This window comes from Nelumbo lutea, chromosome 7 (assembly GCF_056320005.1).
Source record: "Nelumbo lutea isolate HS-2025 chromosome 7, American lotus-T2T, whole genome shotgun sequence".
Classification (NCBI taxonomy): domain Eukaryota; kingdom Viridiplantae; phylum Streptophyta; class Magnoliopsida; order Proteales; family Nelumbonaceae; genus Nelumbo; species Nelumbo lutea.
Genome location: NC_142690.1, coordinates 16,272,198 through 16,288,098, shown reverse-complemented (window position 1 = coordinate 16,288,098; position 15,901 = coordinate 16,272,198). Strand labels below are relative to the sequence as shown.

Here is a 15,901-nt window from a genome sequence, read left to right as displayed (position 1 = left end):
AAAAGGTTATAAAGTCACACTCCAGCTTGTACATATGTCACATAATTTTGTACGAAAATGCCCCTTATTATTTAAAACCATATTCTTCGTGTTCCAGAGGCTACGGACACCGATTGCCTCAAAGGCCCTCATCATCGAGGGCCTCTCCACCTTCCTCTTTGTCTTTCCCGGAGTTGCACCCTGATGGAAAGGGGCTACCGATGTAAGCATGAAGAATATGTCTTGATCGGAGTTGCGTCCTGTTCGATAAAACTACCTCAAGGTCCTTGTCATCGATGCCCTCTCCGCCATCCTCTGTCTTTGTTGGAGTTCCGTCCTGGTCAAAAGGCTATCGACATTGACTAGCGACCATATTCCTTTACGTTCGAGAGGTTACAGACACCGAGTACCACCTTCTTCTCCATCTTTGTTAGAGTTGCTTCCTGTTCGAAATGCAATCGACACGGACTAGCAATTGCCTCAAGGCTCTCGTCGCCAAGTTTACCTGCACCTTCCTTCCTCTAAGATCGAGTTTGTGTCACATGCACCAGTTTCAGGGATCAACGAAACTTATGTTACAGGTATGCCTTTGGCTGTACATTTGACAAAAAACGGGGGTTCCACTCCATTCTCCTACATAATAGAGGCTTCGACTCATTCTTCATCTTTCTTCTTATCTATAAATAAATATAAAACATTATTTTCAAGAAAAAAAAAAAAAGGATTCCATGAAGTTGATCCTTCTAGGTGGAGAAGATGATGGGTACTATTGCTTTTAGGGGACATTTTTGTTCCAAAATGATAGAAATTTGATTTCAAAATTTGGAACATTCTAGAGTGCTCGTCCTAGTTTGGCCGCCAATACACCCCTCCTTTGGTCCACGTGTCACTATGGGGTAACTTGGTAAATTTGACTATATGAGGTGTCCAAGGGGTATGGCTATGGACGGGTTGCCGGACCAGTACGGTGTGATAAGTTATTGTCCCTTAGTGGTAGGGGTTGACTGGCAACTCGATTAGAGTTACGGGTTGGCTTGATGGAGTGAAGCGGAGATTTTGGGTAAACCGTTGTTTCGCTTTGAAACCTCCGTTTTGTTGCATTCGGTCTTGTGCCGATGGGGTGGAATTTAGACATTTATTTAGTCACGTGCGTCGTGTTGGGCTCTCTATGCGTGGATAGGCTGTTGGATCACTATAACATTATTACGTGATGTTGCTCAATGCCCATGGTGTGAAGCGGGGGCGATTTTGACTTATAAATAGGACCGCTAAAAGTTTTTTGGGATAGACGGTCTGGAGATGTTTTTGTGGCGAGTGTCGACGCTGCCTTGTGGGTTTGGCATTCATATTCAGTTCAAGTGCTGATGGGGTGGAATTTGGATATTTGGTCACGTGTGTCGGGTTGGAATATTTAGTGTAAATAATTTATTTTAACACCTAAATTATAATAATTATTATCTGTTTTAGAAAATTAATTTACTATAAGAATTTATTAAATGAATTTTCAGAAAACTAATTTACCAAAATTAAACTCATTTTAGAAAACTATCATTAAATTACTAAATTGTTTAAATTATTTACATTATAATTGAATTCTTTAAATTATAATTAAATTAGTTAGTCATTTACAAGAACAACAATTATTAAATTGTTCTTTAGATACAGTAATCATTAGTAATTTTTCAGATTAGTTTTCAATTTGTTTTTTGAGAATATTTTTTTTAGATATTTGTTTAATTATTTTCTGAAATTTGTTTAATTGTGATATTTTATTGCAGTACATAATTTTCACAAAATTATTTTCATAAACGTTTTTTGTTTTGATTATGTTGTTCGAATATTTAATTTGCAGAAAATTAATTTCCTTAATATTTAATTAACTCTAATTAAATATTCGCTTTAAAACTCTTCTCAGTTCTCAACCCCCGCCCCCTTCTTTTGAATCCCGTGAGAGGTGGTAAGATGTCAAGATCCATTTTCTAATTCCCCGGACCTCCATATTCATACCACCCCCGTCGGTTGCAGGCTTGAAAGATACGAATTTTGAGAAGAATGAGTGATCTGATTTCCACTGCCGATCCTACTCCAGGATCGGAATCAAAGAGCGGTTTTGACACTGCCCGAATCGCCGAAGTTAAAGCCTGGCTCGCTTCCCAATTTGATGCCGCCGGCAAGGACGTTCCGGAATTCGAATACACTCCTCGAAGTGTCGCTCATTTGCATTCTATTGGCACTACCTCCCAAGCCAAGTCCCAGGCCGCCGGAATCCTTGCCGCCGATCTCCGACAGAAAGCTCAAGAATACCGTTCCCAAGGTTCTACCTCTATACATTTTTTTTTATTAAAGCTTATCTGCCTTTTATTTTATACGGAACTTATACAATTTCAGCTGCGAGAATCAGGGAGATATTGGAGAGTGCGGGATTGGCACAAGAGAGTTTGTCGTCGAATATTGTTGCATCAGCACAGGTTCTTGCGAATGTGGCAAATTTGTTAAATATAAGAGACACAGAAATGAGTAGGTGAGCCCTCCCCATCTGTCTCTTATGTATCTGTGTTTCAGAATATTGAAGCAGTAAGAAAATGATGATGTGAAAATGGATTCAGTTTTCTTGTAGCAATGGCGGGTATTTCTTTGAGGAAGACGGGGGTAGAGGAGAAGAGGGCTAAAGTACAGGAAGAATCCAAAGTGCTCCTTGACTATACTCGGAAGGCGATTGCAAGGCTCACTTATTTGAAAAGGTTTCATCTTTAAATCCTTGTCAGTCGATATTTGTGTATATTCAAACAGAAGAAATTGTGAAATAAATGTTTTCCTCTGTTTGTAGAACGCTTGCACAACTGGAAGATGATGTACCTGCCTGTGAGGCTCAAATGCTTCAGTGGAAGACAAATTTGGCAATTATGGCATCGAAAGAGCGGCAGTACTTGCAACAATATTCTAATTATGGGGTACAACTTTACTTTCTCCGTATTTACTGTATTTTTATTGTATTTCCTACCAAGTTCAGAAGGGGGAATGAATCTTAACTGGTTTGACCTTTGGTGATCTTAAATCCAAATTAAAGGTGAATTCAAAAAAAAAAAAAAATGTTGAGGGCATGCAAAACTTAACCTGCTTAGAGTTTTAATCAATTAAGCCTCGAAATAAGATTTTCATGTTTGAAATGAGAAATGGTCTATGTGTCGTGCCTTATCAGAACAAGAACTGCAACATTATATAAAATTACTGTTTTGGTTTTCTCTAAATGTTGACTTTGTAACCTTTACAAAATACATATTTAGTAGCTTATCTACTTGGAATTAGTTTGCTTCTTGTGCCATTACACTGGATTATTGAATTCATCTTCCTTCTGTGCCATTGAAATGGATTGTTTCTTGCACAGGTATTTTGAATAAATTCCATTATGTAGGAATGGATTTAATCATCTAATACTTCACCTGTTATAAAATTTAGAGCTGTTGATATTATGTTGTAATTTTTTGTTATCTATGTAAACTTTGTTTATAATATGAACTTAATGGATTATTTCTTGCACAAGTATTTTGAGTAAATTGTGTAGAAATGGATTAATTGAAAGTTGAAACATACATATTGTCATATTCTAGCCACTAGAACACTCCGCACTATCTTGCTAAATAGCATTGATGAGCAACCATATTATATTCATGCCTATTTAAAGTACAGAAAATTCATTTAATTGATGAGCAACCATATTATACCCTGGTCTCTAGCCATAATCAAACTAGCTCTGAATGCTTTTTGCCTCTATAATCCCAATTATCCATTTAATAGATATTTTTGGGTGACTAATTTCATAAGAGAATGTAATTTTAGATGTTTTTGGGTGGCTAATTTCATAAGAGAATGTAATTTTTCTACCATGACATATCATCATTATTTATTAAACTTAGTTTATTTTAAACTTCATAACCTTTTACATGATCTTAATGAGGTGCATAATATTAGTTTGATAAGCTATGCATGCTAACTTTTCTTTGGGATATTACGAAAGCTTACAATTTCCATTTTTATGGCAACTTTACACTTCACATAAAGTCATAAGTTATTAAAATACATGTTTCTTATGTATAGAGTTATTAGAGCTATAGATTATATATTAATTCATACATTTTTAATAAATATTTGAATTTCCATGGCGTGTCCATGTGTATCTTAATTTTTCCACCATATCCATGTTTATCTAAAGCATATCTAGAAACCAGATACATTTCTTTAAATTACCTCTTTAGTATTCTTTGCATTTTCTGATACATTGAACCTTGAACGGTTGCACCTGGTTTTACTTCACATAAGAATTGTGATGCCCCCCTCTCAAGTAGAAATGGTGTGGTAGGCCAGTGCTAAAGATTCCTACAATACTTAATAAGGGCAAGGGTTTGAATCCTCTCTCAACCTTTTTTACAATGTATATTATTTCTTTAAAATGTATAAGACATTTAATAACGTATATACGGGTTTATAATTGGGTATTGGGAGTGGGTACCTGTGTTAAGTATAATTAGGTTTAGGTACCGGATACCCTAAAGTCAAAACCCAAACATGTCCCAAACCCTATAGGGTTTTGATCTAAAATTCCAAACCCATCCCAAACCCTATATAGTTTTGAATAAATGGACCCTATTAGGGTTGGTACAGGTCAGATACCTGAAAATTCCCATGAAATTGCCATCCCTATCTGCAACTAAAAAGAGAAAAGAACCACCCCCAAATATAACAGACAAAAGGGTAGGAGTTTAGTAAGTGAAAAGCAGTCTCACCACTCAATCCACACATGATATATCGGTTTGGGGATAAACACCAGTTACTTAGAGGAACTTTCTTAAAATTCATTGTGCTGTCTTGTAATGGTAACTTGCTGCTTGTCTGCTATTGTGAAATTATGTCTCCAAGTTGATGCTGTCTGTCATGTGTTTGTAAATTGCATAATCTCTTTCATTTTAAGTTTTAAGTTGTTGTTCAAGCTTTTATGCCATTGGTAGATCTGATTATTATGTATGTCAGCCATGCTTTTTCTATCACCAGTCTCTAAGTTGATCCTTTTTTCTCTGTTCATGTAAAAACATTGAGCTTTCTGACCATTGTGCTTCTATGTATCATAATTTAAATTATGTATTTTTCGTACTTCATATTCTTTGGAACCAGGCATTATTGAATCGTGTGGGCTACACCCCAGAGATTAGCCATGGGGTTTTGGTTGAAATGGCTGAACATAAGAAGGAGTTGGAGAAGATGACAAAGCCTATCATGGATACCTTGAGAAGCTACCAAGATTTGCCTCCTGTACTTGTCTCAGTCAAAATGGATTCTAGTTATTTTTGTATTGTATAAAGGTAAATTGAATCTCAGAACATTCTATTTGTGCAGGATAAAGCATTAGCTGCTTTAGCTATTGAGGATAAAAGAAGGCAATATGCTGCTGCAGAGAAATACCTTGAAGAAGTTCTACATTCAGCTCTGGCCACTACAGAATGATGTTTTGGTAGACATACTCTTATTTAGTGGTGGTGCATCAATTCCATGTATGCATTTTTTTATATGAACTCAATATGGTTTTGTAGCTATTAGTGAGTTTATCTTTATTGCAATAGAGGTGCTTTTGTAGATAATGATGATTGATGAGACAGTTACATAACTTCAACATATAGAAGCAGAACATATGCAAGAGTTTATTCACCCAATGGGCCTTAATCTTTTGATTCAGTATGAATTTACAAAGTCATTTTGAATTTTCTTTTATTGGAAAAATGTCTCAAAGTGGTTAATATAATGTAGGAATATAAACACCACACATTGAGTCTCATTTTTTTACTATGGCCCATATGGTCTCATATTTAGCTCAGTAGTCAACACTGTGGTGCTCTTTGCTTGAAATGATATCTTTATTTGAATAATATGATTATCTGGATATTAGGGCTAAGTCTATTCCTATGACAAGGATATTGATTCTAAAAGAATTTTTTAAATTTACAAAGAATGGAATCTACATAGACACCTAAGTGGAAAAATGTTTATGGACAAAAACATCAAATGTGGTATGCCATTGAAGATATTTTCTAACCAATAAATTGAAGGAATGTGGAGATGGCTATGCTTCCCTGTACAAGGATAAGAAGCAGATCTATTGTCTGCCCTCAGGGAAGCAGATGAGTTGGTTCTTGCCCTTTGAATATTGTCTCCATTAAACTTAATAAACCTACCTTTATTATATTTTCTTTTCTTTCCATGGTAAGCCTTCTTTCATCTGCAATCTTGTTCCTCCATACATGAGGCCTTTCAACCACACAACTACTTCTCCTCCAAGCATTACGGTCCCTTTCCGGATTCTCTAATCTTCAGAATTGTCTTTCCTCCTATTGCTTCCTCCATGATCATCTTCTTTGCCTTCACATTCAGCAATCAACACCCTTCTCCATTTCACTGCATGCCTAAACTTTCTCTCTCCTGAGCAGTGAAGCTCTCTATGTGCAGAATGCAGACTTTGTTTTGGGAGCCAAACTACAAGTGAAGTGATCCAATCAGTAATTTTCACCTTGGATGCAAGGTAGAAGTCAGAAAGCAGGAGTCATGCCACAAGCAGCAGGATAAGGATTTCCCTCACCTATATAATATAAATGATGTATAATTAATATTATTATATAAAATAAAATACAAACATTATATTCTTTTGTATTTTATTTTCTTCTAGTATATATTTGTTACGGGTCTCAAAACATAAATTTGGGCTTTGGTGGTGTAAGATAATGGGTTTGTAGAAGGCAATAAATCTTGTCAACCTGGCTTGAACCCATGGCCTGGTATAAGCAGAAGTAGTAGAGAATAGCATAAATAGGGGCCCTCATACTCACATGGGGACCCAATAGACTTAGAGCTAAATACCTGACATTCTCTCTCTCTCTCTCTCTCTCTCTCTCTCTCTCTCTCCACACACACACACCTTTGACCCCTCACTGCTGGAATTGAAGAGCCGACAAACTACAGTAGTCTGATCCTTTGTTGGAGGGTATGTATGCAACCCCTTCGAGGGTTCAGCCAATTCCTTCACCTTGTTTGACTTTGTCTGCAGGTATCCCTGTTCTCTTGCTTTGATTCTTGACATCTTTTGCTTGTCAATCCTTTTGAATCTTCATTGGATTCATTCCATGTGTCATCAAGAGTGAGCAAGAATAGCTCCCCTTGTGACTCTTTTTGAAGGCAATTTTATGTAGGAACCCTCTATGGGGTCACATCTATATAGGGGTGTCAATGGTATTTGAAAATTCAATTTCGAATTCAAGATTCAACACAATCAAATTGAATTTGGATAATTCGAATGTTGTAATTGGTTGAATTCGGATATTCGATAAATATCTGAATTCAATCAGTTATTTAATTCTTATATATAATATATAAAATATTTAAATGTTTTATATAATTTTTAAATATAATTATTAAATTATGTAAATAATTTATATATTTAAATATAAATAAAATATTTATTAATTATTTAAAATAATTAATTGGTTGAATTCGAAGTGATTATTTGAATATTTAATCAAATTCGAATTCAAATATTAATTTTCAATATCTATCGGATATTGAATCGAATTCTGATATTGTATTTTCTAATCGGATTTGAATTTCGTGTCGACTGTATAGGGGTAGTTTAGTCTTTTCTATTTATGTTCAAGCTGATGTGTAATGTTTATGTTTAGTGATGTGTCCCATACTTAAGTAGGGACATAATAGTCTTTTGTTTTATTTAATAGAAACATATAAATATAACCTGGCCGACTAGAGAGAGTGACTTTTCTCTCTTGTTTGAACCAATTTTCTCTTTCTCCTTTCTTCTTTTCTCTTCTCCTCTTCTTCTCTCTTCTATCTCTTCTAATCTTCGTCTAATACTATTTCTAACAGAATTCTAGTGCAGGTCTGAACTTTATCATGGATATTGCCTGATTCGTTTCAAATTCTATCTATTTACACCCCTACATCTATCTCCTGTGGCAGATTCTATTAATTGCTCCAGCATGGCTTCTCTCATCCAACATTTAGGAAACACAAACCAATGTTCATAATTCAAAATACCTCTTTACTCTCCCATTGATATAAGCTAGCTAAGCATGTGCTATCTTATTGAGGACCCCTCCCATTCCAAAAATGGGAATGGTTGAAAAGGGAAAAGTTGTATACCTTGCTTATTTTGTGACTCTCTATTTCAAAACTTCTGCCAAGAACTCGTCCAATTTGTCCCCATCTTGCCATTATAGGTCACGTATTTAAGCTTTATTAGCCAATTTTTAAGTGCTTCACTCTTTTGTTTTTGCTCTCCTGCATCTTGCAGCATAGGTTGCCCTTCATCTTGTCCATGTTCCCTAACATTTCCTTAAAGGCAAAAGAATATCCTATGCCATCCTCTCTTAATGCTAGAATGTCCGAAAAATTAACATGGTTATTGGTAGAAGAACAAGAGATCCTTAGAATGAAAAGAATGCCCAATTCAAACAAGGAAAATAGAATAAAACTAATGAAATGTGAAGAATTGAAGTGAAATATTGGAAGTTACATGGAATGAAAGAATTTTTGAACATCCAGGGAGTTGAATGGAAGTATCCACTTTTAACCTTATTATAAATTAAGCTAAAGGTGGGCAAGTTATTCAAAATAGAAAATTGTAGGCAGTACCCAATGAATTAAACTGTGGGCTTAATTTCTATATTATATTGTAATCCGATAACTTGTTAATAGTACCTGTAATAAGGAGCGATCAGTTGCAAGTTGAAGGGGCTAGAAGGGCTAGGGCAGACCAAAAGAACATAGATTGAAGTAGTAAGAAATGATTTAAGCACTCATTATTTAATGATATGACACTAAATATAATGAAATGGAAATGAGGATTCATTTAGCTGACTCCATATAGTTGGGATAAAGTTTAAATGATGATGATTCCTATCCTATAACTAAAAAGATTTTTTTTGGAAACGGAAATCATGATCAATTTATTTGGACAGATGAATCTAATGGGAAAATTTTCTGTCAAACATTTTGTTCAGAAGGATTGGAGATCAACCCATAATATCTTGTTTTCCTCTTCATTGAATATAATTGGCAAGATTTGGAAATTGAAAATACCCCCAAGGTTTCAACTGTTATTATGGAGTCTATGTAAGAAGTTTATTGTTTCTAAAGCTGACTTGTTGAATAGGGGTCGTCTTGTGGATGCTACTTGTGTGTTTTGTTTGCTAGTCCATGAGCCTTGCAGATTCCCACCTTGTATCCTAAACATTATGATATTTTTGTTCTATTCAGGTCTTAGTATGTGTAATTTCATGGATATTATGTTCTGGTTAGCTGTGGCCTTGTATTTTGTCTGGAAAGCTAGGAATAATGCTATTTTTCTCAATATTAACAGATCTGTCAATTGGGTCATTAAGTTCACTCATCACGTTTTTCATAGCTCTCTGATTCCTTAACCAAATTCAAATGTCTTTGTCATCTGATCAAGCTCTGGTGGATAGGGATTTGTCTATTAATGCTGAAGTTTTTATCATTCAATGTGATGGTGGTTTAGATACCAGCTGTAGAGGTACTTTTGGTTTTTACATCTATGACCATAACAACAAAATTCGTTATGGCTGCTGAAGGTTCTTCTTGAGGAATGGATGATGCGACTGAGGCTGAACTTTAGCTGAACTTTATCCAGTCCTAAATGATTCGATTTTTGCTCTGAACCAAGGGCGGAGGAATACCATTTTTGTTCTCAAAGCAAAAATGATCATTCAAGTCTGAACGGCCGGGATTTGTTTCTCCACTGGAAGTACATGGCCTTATGGGCCAAGTATTTATGCCTCGTTTGGTTCGTGGGAATAGCGGTTTGAAATTGGAATTGGAATCCCATTCCCATTCCCACTGGAATGCCATTCCCCCATTTGAGGAAATGGCCATTTCCTGCCCCTCCCTTGACCTGCTGACTCCCATTTTCATTCTCATTAACAGACTATGAGAGTGGACCATTCCGATTCTCATTCCAAAAGATTTGGACTCTGATTTCGATTCTAACTGCAAATCAAACGGACCCTTAGTTTGAACCTGTAAATCTTTAGTATATGTCCGTAGAACTGAACTTTGGCAACTCACAGGTTGGCCCAGAAAGCTAAACTTTTTGGTGATGTTTGTTATTCGTGGAATGACGCATCAAATTGGCTGGTTCCTGATGTAAATAGTTTGTTCTGTTAATGACATATTTTACCTATCAAAAATAAATAAAAGGATACTTGTGACTTTAGGTTGCAATGTCGCATTGGGTCGATAGAAAATAAAAATTCGTTAGAACTTTCTCTCAACCTTTTGTCTCTCTTATTACCTATCAAACCAAACATTGCCTCAAGGGATTCAAATACTTTTCTATTATGTACCTATAGCAGTGAGGCTTTCATATGATATAGTTGGAACATGGCTTAGATGACAAGTGAGACCGAGAGCTTTACTCAACTTTATTCACTCCGGACCTTCTTTCCACTTAAAACTTATCCTATTTCCTTTTGTTTTCAAACTCTTTAATTAAAAGGTTTCACATGCAATTCAGATGCCACAGGCTAATAAAGAAATATAGGACCACTTGTGATGCTACTTGGACCACTTTCATTAGGGGTGTTACAACTTACATCATGAATGCTTTTGTTTTCATTTGATTTTTGAAATTGCCAAGAGCAACAAAAAAAAACATGTTGTAGAACTGTATTTTTGTTTTAAAAAATAAAACGGGATGGTTTTCTTAAAAAAAAAAAAAACAAAAAGAACTAATTTTGCTGATGTAGCATTTGTTTTTGTTTACAAAAACAAAACCAATCATGTTGCCAAACACCCTCTAATGCTTTTTTTATTTAGAACAAAAAAACAAATTTTGTAGATTAGATATTATTTATGGAACATGATATTTAATTGATGATATGAAAATATGTTCTTTAAACCAGGAATTCAGTAACACGCATTTAGACCTTGTTTGGCAATGTTCCCATTTGTTTTTGTTCTTTTAGAAATTCCTATTCTAGAAAATAATTTTATTTCTTGCTCCTCAGGAGTAACAAAGACGTTTGGTAGATTGTTCTTCAAGAGTGAATTTTTGTTCTACAGGGACAAAAATAGCATTTGGACAATGAAATTATTTCTTATATCAGTTTTGCAAATCCACTCACATTAATCTTAAAATTAACTATAAAAAATACGTGTCATGTCATAGCGATGTCTTCATGTTGTTACCACTTAATCCTTGATTACTTGAGGATTAAAAGAAAACATACAAGTAATAAAGCAAAAGCCCAATATGCCATGACTCAACAACACCCACAAGCAGTGATGGCCACAAAATGGTCCTTATTTTGTGCAATTGGTTGTTGTCGCATCTCAACATGTCTTTCATTATCACGGGGTATGAATTGGTCTACTCTAATGAAATCATTTTTGTGTGTTTCCTTATAAAAAAAAACTCTATTATTAAATGAACAAAATATTTCATAACAAAAAACATAAAACCAATAAGATATGTACCACTCCAATAAGGCATCGATAGAACCACTGCCTATAATTTCTTTCTGTTTTTGCCATAAACAAATGCATCCAACCGTTTCCGCAAAGAACAAATTGTACGTTGATTCTTGTCTTTTATACTTTATAAAAAAAAAAAAAACACACAAGCACATTTACATGCAGAGGTTATCAAATATACCTAACAAAATATCATCTACACAACCCATTATTCATAACCAAAGTGCCATTCTACTCATCATTGTTACATAACTAAGAACACGTTTTCTGTATTCTTGTTTTAAAAATTAATTTGTTTTTAAACAAACTGGCTTTATTTTATTTTTGGAATTGGGAACATAAAAAACAATCAACATTTTGGATTTATTGCCTGAGCATGGATTAGAATTGATATAAGTGCCTAACAATGGTTGCATACTTGCATCAGATAACCCATGGGCTGATCCTGGGTATAATTGAGGCCTGGTGTTAAATATACCAGGCCTGACCAAACCCTCAAGCTGAGGATCTTCCAGTAGGCAAATTGGGTGGAGCGTGCCATCAAATAATTCCACATATTTATCACATTACCATTTGATAAGTTTTTCTGTTTGAGTTTTGAAATTTCGATTAATATCACATTCATGGTGGTTAGGAAGTGAACAACTAAACAAGGATGGGATACCAAACCTAACCGAACCTGCAACTTATAGTACAACTATATTTTTTTCTTTTAAAGAGCTATCTGGTAATTTAAGTATACCTATATTCAACTAGGCTATTGTTCACCAATTGACGAGGCTCTGTTTGGTAAGATCTTATTCATTGTAGTCATGGTTTTTAAAAACGAACTGGTGACCAAATTGGTCAGGGGTCTGATTATCGGTTTGAACGGTTTGATCGTTCAACCTGAATGCACGGCCCATTCTGACAAAAAAAAATAAGAAAAATAAAAAATAAAAAAGGTCAAAACCGTTCAAACAGTTAACCGTTCGGTTCAGCAATTCACTGACCAAAACCAACGGTTTTTGAGGGAAATCCGATTTTTGGGGAAAATAATACCAGTCACCTGATCGGTTCCCAATTTTTTTGGTCCGGTCTAGTTTTGAAAACCATAATTGTAGCAGACACCTAGAATCAAATCCCACCAGGGGTTGAGAATGGGCTATCCTCCCATTAGCAATGACCTTGGATCAAATCCTTATGCCATCAGTGTTGGGGGTTAAGGGGATGGGTGAAGACTACCCCCACTGTGTAGCTCCATGAAGAAAACAAACTATAACGATTTTTTTATATAGATTATAGTTATTTATACAAAAGTGATGCTGCAATATCAATGAGTTGGGGTTGGTATAAGACTAACCCAACCATAACCTATAGGGTTGGGTAAGTGTGGGTTTATCACTAAAATCAACCACGAAATTGAAAAGCAATGGAATTAGAATGGTCTATTCCCATAATCTGTTTGGTTAAGAGAAAAATCTAAATGGAGATTAAAATCAGCTGGAATGAAATTTCATTCCCAAAGAGAGAGAGGGAATCACCATCCCCCCTCCCTACCCAATTTCATCATAAATGGGATTCCTAATCTGTCCAACTATAACTATTGAAAACAAAATGGCCCATTTCAATTCTGATTCTGGACGAGGATGTAGTCCACTTCCCCTCAACTAGAGGTGTAAAGAGTGTCGTGTCGTGCTGGCCCATGGGCCGTGCCGTCCTCCCTGGTGGAAATTCTGGGGGTCGGCCCGACACAACCCACCCATGTTGTGCCGTGCTGGCATGCAGTCCTGGGCCGGGCCGGGCTGTAGGACGTGCCGAGCTGGGCCACAGGGCGCCTTTAGGCCTAGGCCAAACCGGGCTGCATTGTTTTTTTTTTTTTTTTGAAAATTTTGATTTCTTTTCTAAGTAAAATTGTAAAACTAAAACATTTGGCTTTCCTATGAACTTCAGGAATTGGGAACTATTTAAAAAATTAGGAAATGAGAAATCTAAGTTATTCAACACATAAATGAAAAAAAATACTTAACCAAATTGAAATAAGAATGATGGAATAACAAATTAGAAGAAATAGGAATTTTATTTCATTTAAATTTGAATTGTACAAATTAATGAATTACAAATACAATGATTGGATCATTGCATAATTGGATGAATAAAATATAAAAAATACAATATGATTACAAATTGAAAATACAAAATTATATTGTTAAAAAGTAAAATGATATATCAAATTAAAAAAATTACAATAATTTGAAAAAATGAAAAATTCTATACAAGTCAAAATTCATGAATCATCATTCATGACTTTCATCATCTGCTTTGGGTGAAATTTATCATGCCCTCCCTTGTGTTGTAATCTATCTTCTACATCTAGCCAATCCTTGAAACAGATGCACATCTATATGCTCTCATCGTTCATGCAACGTCTTTTGTCATCCAACACCTTGTTACCTGCACTAAAGCAAGACTTCGATGGAACTGTAGACACCGGAGGGGTTAGTAGATCACGTGCCATAGCGGCGAGAACTAGATAAGTTTTTGAGTGTTCACTCCACTAGGTTAAAATATCAAAATTATTTAATACTTCACCTAAATTAGAAAAAAATGCTTCTAAATAAAAATTAAGTTTAGTAAATGAACTTGTAGAACTAGCAGATTTATGCCTTCTACTTATTAAATAAAAAAGTTTTTCTCTTCTACTACTGGGCTCAAGGTCAGAAGTAGAAGAAGAAGATGATGAGTAAGTTGTATGAATATTTCCTACAACTTCAGATTCATACAAACAGTACATTTCAAATAATAAATTATTACTTTCTTCTTTTTTTATTTCCTATATTAATATTCATATTTTCACAATATGTTTCAAGTAAAATATCTAAACCATCTTTCTTAATCTTAGGGTCTAATATTGTAGCTAAACAATAAAGGAGAGAAATATTTTCCCAATATTTTTTAAATTTATATTTCATAATTTCAATAATACATTGAAATTGTGGATTATTTCTATAGAAAAACAATCACTAATTATCATTAATTTATATGATAAATTAAAACTAGTTAGATAATAAGTTTCAGATAATTCATTTGTTGCATCATAAAAATATTTTTAAAAAAATCTCTTATACAGATTGCCATTTCCCAATTTTACTCAAATATCATATCATTAGGCATTATTAAATTATAAAAATAAAAAAGAATTTGTTTATGAGATATACAACTTTCTAACATAGCATATGTAGAATCCCACTTATGCTTTACATCTAATATAAAATGTTTATATTTTAAACCATAATTTTGGCATAAATGTTTAAATTCTTGTTTTCTTGCCCCTGAAATTTTTATATATATAATACAATTTCTAATTTTTGAAATATGATATAAAATAATATTCAAGGCATCTTGAATACATAAATTTAAGATGTGACATATACATCTAATATGAAATAATTTACCATTTAAGCATGATTTTAATTGAGATTTTAAAATATTTATTCCAGAATCATTATTGCTAGCATTATCAAAACTAATAAAAAACAATTCCATAAGCATGCAAAGTATTTAAAATACTTGCAACAATAGCTGGGCCACTATGTGGCCATTCAAGCCTAGTAAAACTTAAAATTCTTTTATTCAAAAGCCAATTTTCATCAATGAAATGGCCGGTAACACAAATATGACTATTATTAAATTTGGATGTCCAAAAATCCGAAGTAATTGCAACTTTAGAATTAAGATTTGTTAACAAAGAAATTAAATTTTGTTTATATGAATAAAAAATTTTAAAGCATCAATTCTTATGGTATTCCTATAAACATTTTTATATTGTAGGTTTACAGAACTATACAACAATTTTTTCTTGCTTTGGACTTTTAGCTAATACAAATGGTTGTTCTGCTGTACAATATACTTAGCAAGTTCTTATTTCATCTTTTCTTGTGAATATCTAAAAGTACCAAAACTAGTCCCCCCTTCCGATTTGTATTTAGGTTGTTTCTCTCCCTTCATCTTCCTCTCGCTCATGTGTGAGCAGATGTTTGCTCAAATGACCCGTACCACCCTTGGTACAATAACAAAAGTCTTTCCTACATTTTTGACAAACGACCCTTTTCCCCTTCCCATCAATATCCTCTACTTTGAAAACTTTCCAAACCGGGCTACTCAGTTTAGAAGCCCTCATTTTCCCCTTAGTATCATTACTACTGAGGGTGAAAATTCCACTTTCATCGACATCAATCGCATCAGTGTTAACACTATCATGATGTGATTGAATGTCATCCATGGTGAACATGTTGGGGAATCGATTTTCAGAAAAGTTGGCCATTTTTTTAATTCTAAAAAGATAAAAATTAATATAATTCAATTTGCCCGGATTACCGGGTCAAAATCTCAACTTGAT

At 34.4% G+C, this 15,901-nt stretch overlaps 1 protein-coding gene across 2 annotated transcripts; it reads left to right on the top strand.

Moving 5' to 3' along the window:
- The first annotated feature begins 1,578 nt into the window (after positions 1-1,578).
- LOC148845327 (AUGMIN subunit 1-like) lies at positions 1,579-5,681 on the top strand. Of its 2 annotated transcripts, none has more exons than XM_088955832.1 (6): positions 1,579-2,293; positions 2,368-2,496; positions 2,597-2,720; positions 2,807-2,930; positions 5,146-5,283; positions 5,368-5,681. In XM_088955832.1, the coding sequence occupies exons 1-6, from the start codon at positions 2,032-2,034 to the stop codon at positions 5,473-5,475; spliced, it is 885 nt and encodes a 294-aa protein (XP_088811958.1). In that variant the 5' UTR covers positions 1,579-2,031; the 3' UTR covers positions 5,476-5,681. The 2 variants fall into 2 exon arrangements, with proteins under 2 accessions (XP_088811958.1, XP_088811957.1); XM_088955831.1 differs by having other exon boundaries at positions 2,368-2,500; positions 2,586-2,720.
- The last annotated feature ends 10,220 nt before the right edge of the window (positions 5,682-15,901 follow it).